Below are 9062 nucleotides of genomic sequence, written 5' to 3'. Positions count from 1 at the left end.
GCTTGGAGTTGTGTTAAAATGGCGTGTTCCCACAGCGGCGCTGACATACCTGATGAGTGGCATGATCTCTGGCTGGGTGTCGCCCATCCTGCCACGCCTCCAGGAGCCGGGGTCATGGCTGCCATTGACAGCAGACGAGGCTTCCTGGATCGTCTCCAGCCTGACCATCTCGTGTGTGCTGCCCATCATAGGCGTGCCAATTATCGTCGACATCGTCGGCCGCAAGGTGCTGTTCATCGCATCTGGATTGCCAGTGTTTGCTGCCTGGCTCATGGTTTGTACTGCATTTAATACCTCCTTTTCTTGAGAGGGACAGAGGTAGGAGTGCATGTTTTAACAAGAATATTCCTTGTGGAGTTTAATTGCGCATAAAATTGTAGTGTAGAGGAATCAACTAAAAAAACAGTTTACTTACATTTCAGTTCATTTTGAATAATTCCATGCTATGAAGCGAAGAAGCTTCTGCTGTTATTTTACTGGAAGTTAGATTTTGCGTAATAAATGTAACAGGATTGTAAGCTAAAGTTTTTCCACGTGTAGTAATGCATGTACAGAACGTTCTTCTTAACTTGAAAAAGTCTGATATGTATTTTGTTGCCTGATCAATATTATTGTCGTGCTAGAGCTCGGAACCAGATATCTTCACTTTATCTCTGATGCTTCATCAGGCAAATGCTTTTTGAAAACCAACTCAGATTGTAATCTTGTACATGAAAATTACATAAAGAAATCATTTGCATCGAAATATTGAAAGAATAAGAACAGTATCACACATGTTAAACTGGCAAAGAAAAATAGTAACTGAGACCCGTAGTCCATTTGACATACTTAATTACTTAATCACTCAGAATAAATAAGTCCAATAATTAAAAAATATGAGTAAGTTTCATAAAAAATGCTGTGATGCGCTTATGCTGCCTTGGCATTGCTTATATGGTTTTAATAACACAATGCTTAAGCTCTGGAAGTGCTGGTTCACAAGAATTTATCTCTCTCTTACACAGTGTTGCTCTGATCACTCCACAGTTAACAAATGTGTAATGCCGAGGTGGTCGATTTAAAATTTTTGGACAAAATTGGCAATATGAATGATTGGAAGCAGCAAACTGAATATAGTGAATCAGATTTCTGCGCAACATTTCCCAGTCCATAGCACTCCACTGCTCTGCATGGTGGGCGAGGTGGCTTCTGTTGGACCTCGGAGATGAACGAATAACTCACCAACAATTTCCTCTTAGAGTTTACGGCTGAAGCGACCGCCAAGGTAACCTCACCACCATGTAGCATTCTTTCATCAAAGAATTTGGTACGCCAACTATCTATTTGCCAAAAGTTCAGAAAGGGAGAAATTTGTCAAGTACCAATTTGCTCACGATGGAAAAATGTAAGAGGTGATGAAAAGAGAAGAGGTAAGTAGACACCCTTCAACATGAAACTGCAGACTGAATATTTAAGTCAGCTCATGAGACGTGGTCAATAGTTCATTTTAAAGTACAGGGCCCACCCTACACAGCACTTCGATCACAGACCTGTTCTAATATTACATTGCTGATGTGCCACAAGAGTCCACATAGTCATTCTATAAAAGTGCACAGTGATACCACATCAGACTACCTTACCTCCATTTAGGCCTAGACTCATATAAGGGAATTTTAGTCTGATCTGCGGTGTTTGCTTCATAAACTCCAATCAAAAAGTAATGTAGGCTGGTAAGGAGTGGCTATGCGTGTGTGGTGTGTTATTCAGTGCTGCATAACGTTTACCTCAGTTCTTTCATTCTGAAACACAAAAATTATTTGCCATTCTTCTGATGGGCTTGAGTGAACAGCAAAATTCATGCACTTTCAGTAATTGTCCCACATAGCAGAAGAGTGGGTTTTAAAAAAGAATCCAGTTAGTGTGGGAATATGGCAAAGTCTGTCTTTTCCTATACTGTAAAAATAAACGGTGCTACATTAATATAAGTCCAATTTAAGGAGGAGCAGAAATCTTTATTTGCTTACGGGTTGCAAATGGGAAAATAAAATATTAAAGTCAGTCTTCCGCACTTATCTCCCTGCTCAACTAATTCAAGTCATCAAAATACTTTAACCCAAAAGAATTTTGAAATATCCTTTTTGCATGACTTAAAATCTATGAAATTGTAGTACAGAAGAAGAGTCGTAAAAAATATAGAATTGCTTTCGAAATAGTCACTGGAAATTAGAAGAAAGTCTCATATACAGTTGGAATAGAATGATGTCGTTCTCCTAGAACTATTACAGCCTTTTTGCATCACTACTGTTGGAACCTGACGTTAGTGTGGAGTGTGGACATCTGAATTGTTGAATAATACGTGAATTTCCAGAAGGAAGAAAAGTGGCAAGAGATATCCACAGCGTAGTATTCGCGGTCATCAAGAACTGGAAAAGCCAATAAGTCAGTAGCACTTAGGTTAAAGTCTTCCAGGATCAGACAAGTGTAGTATCTGTTGTAGTTTCTTTAGTTAACATACAATTTGGCCTCCATTACCTGGAACTTTGGCGACTGTTAAGAAGCCACGAACTAACCGATAAAGTTAGTTACTAATCCAAAGAATAGAAATAATGCACCTGACAACTTGTGAGTTTCCCACTATCTGTCTCTGTATGAAATTTAGCCCCATTCTATAATAACGTTTATGTATTGCCAAAACTATGTACACACAATCTGTTAGCCTATTAAAACTGTTGCTGAACTTTGACTAAACACAACCTGATTTGAGAATGATACTTTAGAGAGATTGAGTGGGTAAGATACATACGTGCACATCACCATCCCAAAAACAAATGTATATTCAATGTGCCCTTTGTCCGAAACCAGTCCGATTAGGCCATACATTTGTACCAAGTTTATTGCTTCAAAATATCATTCCTGCCTTATTCCTGAATTTTGACGATTCCTTCTGGGATATCCTGCATAAAAAAATGCTCGACAGAAACTCTGTTTTTGTAATATGAAGTTGGCTCGTCCGGTTGGCCGTGCAGTCTAACGCACGGCTTTCTGGGCGGGAAGGAGCGTCTGGTCCCCGGCACGAATCCGCCCGGCGGATTTGTGTCGAGGCCGGTGAACCGGCCAGTCTGTGGATGGTTTTTAGGCGGTTTTCCATCTGCCTTGGCGAATGCGGGCTGGTTCCCCCTATTCCGCCTCAGTTACACTATATCGGCGATTGCTGCGCAAACAAGTTCTCCACATACGCGTACACCACCATTACTCTACCACGCAAACGTAGGGACTACACTCGTCTGGTGTGAGACGTTCCCTGGGGGGTCCACCAGGGGCGGAACCGCTCAATAACCCTAGGTTTGGTGTGGGGCGGCGGAGGGGTGAAGTGGACTGCGGTAGTCGTCGTGGGGTAGTGGACCACTGCGGCTGCGGCGGGGACGGAGCCTCTCCATCGTTTCTATGTCCCCAGTTAACATACAATACAATACATACAATATGAAGATACAAGGTCCAATAAAGTCTGGCACAATCGTCCTTCCAACTTGGCGAAAGGAGCAAGCAGCATGGCAAGAGGTAACAGAAATGTGCTGAAAGGTGCTGTCGGCCGACAGGTGCTGTTCGCTGACTCGGCGGCCATGCTGATAGCATCACGCCTGGTGGCTGGTCTAGGCGTCGGCGCCGGCACCTGCCTGTTACCGATGTACGTGGGGGAGGTGGCCGAGGCCAAGGTGCGGGGTATGCTCGGCACTGTCTTCCAGTTCGCCATGAGTGCGGGTGGGCTCGCCTCCTACTGCATGGGCCCCTACATGTCCTACTCGGCTGTGGCCATCGTGTCGGCTGCAGTACCTGTCATCTTCATGCTGGGCTTTCTCTGGATGCCCGAGTCACCCTACTTCTTGGCTCTGCGTGGCAGGGACAAGGATGCAGAAAGGACCTTGAGGCGGTTGCGAGGTGCCGTGTCTGAGGAAGCCATCCAGGAGGAGCTCGGCATTATTCACAAGTACGTCAAGGAGCAGCGAGGTGAGTAGCCCTCTTTGCATCTCACGTCAGATAGCTGCACTTATAAGGGACATCTTGTTTCATAGTACAGAATAATGTGACGCCACTGGGTAAATACAAGACGAGGACTATTCAGAAAATAATTTTCCCCCACCAGCAGAATGTGTTGTTTTGAGTTCCAGCGACTGTTTTGATACAGTTCTCCACACTTGTCCATCCTGTGCTAGCCTCCTCTTCTCTGCTTAATTATTGCAACCTGCACACACTTAAACCTGTTTATTGTAGTCCAGACTTAATCTCACTCCGTAAATTTTATTCTCCGCCCATCTCTCTCTCTCTCTCTCTCCTACACACACACACACACACACACACACACACACACACACACACACACACACTCACTTATCTCCGTTTCCAAATAGAAGATTCCTTGATACCTTTGGATGCATTCTATCAACTGACCCCTTCTTTTACACTACTGGCCATTAAAATTGATACACCAAGAAGAAATGCAGATGATAAACGGGTATTCATTGGACAAATATATTGCAGTAGAACTGACATGTGGTTACATTTTCACGCAATTTGGGTGCATAGATCCTGAGAAATCAGTACCCAGATCAACCGCCTCTGGCCGTAATAACGGCCTTGAAAAGCCTGGGCATTGAGTCAAACAGAGCTTGGATGGCTGTACAGGTACAGCTACCCATGCAGCTTCAACACGATACCACAGTTCATCAAGAGTAGTGACTGGCGTATTGTAACAAGTCAGTTGCTCGGGCACCATTGACCAGACGTTTTCAATTGGTGAGAGATCTGGAGAATGTGCTGGCCAGGGCAGCAGTCGAACATTTTCTGTATCCAGAAAGGCCCGTATAGGACCTGCAACATGCGGTCGTGCATTATCCTGTTGAAATGTAGGGTTTCGTAGAGATCGAATGAAGGATAGATCCACGGGTCGTAACACATCTGAAATGTTATGTCCACTGTTCAAAGTGACGTCAATGCGAACAAGAGGTGACCGAGACGTGTAACCAATGGCGCCCCATACCATCATGCCGGGTGATACGCCAGTATGGCGATGACGAATACACGCTTCCAATGTGCGTTCACCGCGATGTTGCCAAACAGGGATGCGACCATCATGACGCTGTAAACAGAATCTGGATACATCCGAAAAAATGACGTTTTGCCATTCGTGCACCCAGGTTCGTCGTTGAGTACACCATCGCAGGCGCTCCTGACTGTGATGCAGCGTCAAGGGTAATCGCGGCCATGGTCTCCGAGCTGATAGTCCATGCTGCTGCAAACGTCGTCGAACTGTTCGTGCAGATGGTTGTTGTCTTGCTAACGTCCCATCTGTTGACTCAGGGATTGAGACGTGACTGCACTTTCCGTTACAGCCATGCAGATAAGATGTCTGTCATCTCGACTGCTAGTGATACGAAGCCGTTGGGATCCAGCACGGCGTTCCGTACTACCCTCCTGAACCCACCGATTCCATATTCTGCTAACAGTCATTGGATCTCAACCGACACGAGAAGCAATGTCCCGATACCATAAACCGCAATCGCGATAGGCTACAATTCGACCTTTATCAAAGTCGGAAACGTGATGGTACGCATTTCTCCTCCTTGCACGAGGCATCACAACAACGTTTCACCAGGCAACGCCGGTCAACTGCTGTTTGCTATGGGAAATCGGTTGGAAAATTTTCTCATGTCAGCACGTTGTAGGTGTCGCCACCGGCGCCAACCTTGTGTGAATGCTCTGAAAAGCTGATAATTTGTATATCACAGCATTTTCTTCCTGTCGGTTAAATTTCGAGTCTGTAGCACGTCATCTTCGTGGTGTAGCAATTTTAATCGCCAGTAGTTATTTGGAATTACGTTCAATGTGCGTTTAAATTTATCTTTAAAAACCAGAATAGAATTAATATTATCAACGTCTACGTTGTTCCTATTACTTTGTGTAGACAAAAATTGTCTCCCTCTAGCCCTTCGTCTTTCAGTTCGACTGGTTAGCGCTCTTCTTCGAGGCATACTTAAAACAGATATAGTTTCCGTATAATAAGGGAAGTCGTAGCTATTCACAATGAAGACGCTGACTTCAAATTTTGTGGCGATGGCGGCAAGCGAACACAAAGTTGGTTCTGTTTACTCTTAGACGAAAGAAAGTGAAAAAACGAAGCTCATGAACAGCGTCTGTTGCTCCAGACGGCTTCTTTTTCCACTATTGACAGCATCAACGACGTCGTAGCTGTGGCAGTTTAGCTGCCCGGTATGCGTGTGCTGCTGCAAATGAACCATCTGCAAAATTTAATCATGAATGTCCCTAGAATGCGATTACGCGAACCGTTGTTACTTTCTTGTCTCATTTCTACCACAGCACCTGATAGGTACTTGTGGTACAACTTGCTACCAATGTTAGCAATGTGAGAGACAGAGGAACAGAGGAAAACTTATACGTGTCTGTATACTTCCTTTTACCTCTTTTAATGACTATGTACACACAGGATTTTTTTGTGCACGTCTATGGTAAACAATCTTTGAATTATATAAGTTTCATATTTCTCCTTGTATAACTAATTTTAAACATCGGTAATTCAGTTTTCGAAGTTCACATATTAAAAATATTATCGTTCAATCAAACAGTTGCATTATTATTATGAATGTCCACATCCCCATTAATTTCTCTACTCAAAAATTGTCTCTGTCTATTTCTGCGTCTTCCGCTCGGCCCGTTATCGTTCTTCTTCTTGGCAAAGTCTAAAACAAACATGGTTTCCGTATAATAAGAGAAGTCGGAAGCCATAATTATTCAAAATAAAGAAATAAAAAATTAGAAACTTACTTGAAATTTTATGGTAACGGCAGCAAATGACCACAAAGTTACTCTTACAGAAAATTAAGCAAAGTAACAATTCCAATATACAGACTTTGTTACTATGATATTTTTATTTCCACTCCTGACAACTTCATCGACCTAGCAGTTATTGCACTGTCGCTAGCCGGTATGCGTGTATTACTGCAAATAAACCACATAAACATGAACGAAACGCTGTTACTTTCATGTCTCATTTCTGCCATAGCATCTGATCGGTACGCCCGAGAGATTTTAGTAGCACTCCAATCTTCGATGCTCACTTACTGGCGATTTTAGTGCGTGATAGGGAAGGTGTCATCAGAGTTACTAATATGACACTATCCCCTTCATTTCTGCACTCTTAATGACTACGTACATATACACTTTTTTTCTTTGTGCACATCTACGGCAAAGTATCTTTGAAATTATGTAAGTTTCGTTGGCCTCCTTGTATAATCAATATTAAAGACTGTCACTTTAACTTTTGTGCTCACGTATTAATATAATGATTTCGGAATCTATACTAATGTATTTCGATTTGCTGCTTCTCGATTGTTTACAACAATTGCCTAGCAACTGGTTCAAATTTTGGAAACAGCAATGATGGGTCTCCAAAAAATGTTTATATGTGAACAAAAAATAGATTTCATAGCAATACACAAAACTGACGTCAGTGAGATGATATGTACAAGGCTTTGTGAATCTGTCCCACGATCTTTTTTCAAGAGCTGGAATAATCCATTCCTTTTCCTAGACACGAGAGATCTTCAGCTGTTGCAGCTCATTTTTAATCTCTTCGCTTTCATAAATACGATCCCTCTAAAATTAAAAAGCAATGACAAAAAATGGTTCAAATGGCTCTGAGCACTATGGGACTTAACATCTGTGGTCATCAGTCCCCTAGAACTTAGAACTACTTAAACCTAACTAACCTAAGGACATCACACACATCCATGCCCGAGGCAGGATTCGAACCTGCGACCGTAGCAGTCGCGCGGTTCCAGACTGAGCGCCGAGAACCGAGCAATGACAATTCTTTTTGCAGCTCAAGTAGGTCGTTTCTACTGTTCATGCAACATATGACACGAACTAAGGGTTTTAACCTCTCTTATTTCGTAATTGTTAGTTTATCCCCCTTACCTAGGTCTTTGATGCGGTGGGCTGTCAGTGGTATAATTTTCATGCTTTTCATCTAAATGGGTATAATAACACATACAGTTGATGCGTCATACACTACCTGGCAAAAAAAGTGAAGTACCCAGAACACATGGTTGGCTGTCAATGAAACTTTGTACATATATGCAGCATTAGTGGGTATGTAAATGATAAGAATGCAGTTCTCTGTGAAAGGTAGAATGGCAACCAGCTTTCAATAGTGTTGTTCATTTTTAGTGTTGTTACCAGACCTGATAGGGTATATAAAGGACGTGAACAGCATTACATGTTGAATGATCACTGTGAAGGGCACGGAAATGCCTTGTACTCGTGCGAGACAGCGTTATCAGCCTGTAACAGAGTTTGAAAGACGTCTCGTTGTGGCTCTCCATTTCACAGGCTGGTTGAATCGTGCAGTATCCATCTGAGTGTTGCATTCGGATGTGGCAGTCGCCCGACATTGGATTGCACGTGAAAGTGAGGGCAGATACGCTCCTCGTCTATGTTACTGTGCCCCAAGTAAATGTAACCCTGTCGTATCTGCACCTGTCATTTGAGAACAGATAAAATACTGCCTACAACATCAAGTATGAATTCAGGCCATGGTTGGTAGTGATTGAGGGAACTGAAAGCACAATGGTAAGTCACAGAAATCCTACACCCTTATATGTTACTTCCCATGTGGCCATTTTTCAAAAGGACAGTACTTGTCTTTGTGAACTGTCTGCATGATGCTGAGGTACTCCCATGACCAGCAAGATTACTAAATGTGTTCCAAATAGATATATGTGGGACCATCTCTAGCATCAACTCAGTCCCATTGCCAGAATCCTGGATATCAAGGACAAGTTACACCAGTTGTGGGCCTTTTGCTTCATGAGAGGTCACAATGACTTTATAACATCCTCCTAACCCAGCCAGTGCATGCATTCAGGCCACAGAGCGTGCAACGTCGTACTGGAAAGTGGGCTCATTCTACCAAGTTTTTTGTAAATATGACTCAGTTTTATAATCACTGAAATAACTTCACATAGACTTACAGCCTGTGAAGTTTCGTTCTGTTTTCCCCTACCCTTCAG

The 9062-nt window shown here is 42.9% G+C and overlaps 1 protein-coding gene across 1 annotated transcript in view; it reads left to right on the top strand.

The window, feature by feature from the left end:
* Positions 1–3527: 3527 nt before the first annotated feature.
* LOC124796007 (facilitated trehalose transporter Tret1-like) overlaps positions 3528–9062 on the top strand; it is a 51568-nt gene continuing 46033 nt past the window's right edge. Inside the window, exon 1 of the mRNA XM_047260090.1 lies at positions 3528–3984. Coding sequence (XP_047116046.1) covers positions 3528–3984 — 457 coding nt within the window. The remainder of the gene's footprint in view (positions 3985–9062) is intronic.

This window comes from Schistocerca piceifrons, chromosome 4, assembly GCF_021461385.2.
Source record: "Schistocerca piceifrons isolate TAMUIC-IGC-003096 chromosome 4, iqSchPice1.1, whole genome shotgun sequence".
NCBI classification, from domain to species: domain Eukaryota; kingdom Metazoa; phylum Arthropoda; class Insecta; order Orthoptera; family Acrididae; genus Schistocerca; species Schistocerca piceifrons.
This window is presented reverse-complemented; position numbering and strand designations above follow the sequence as displayed.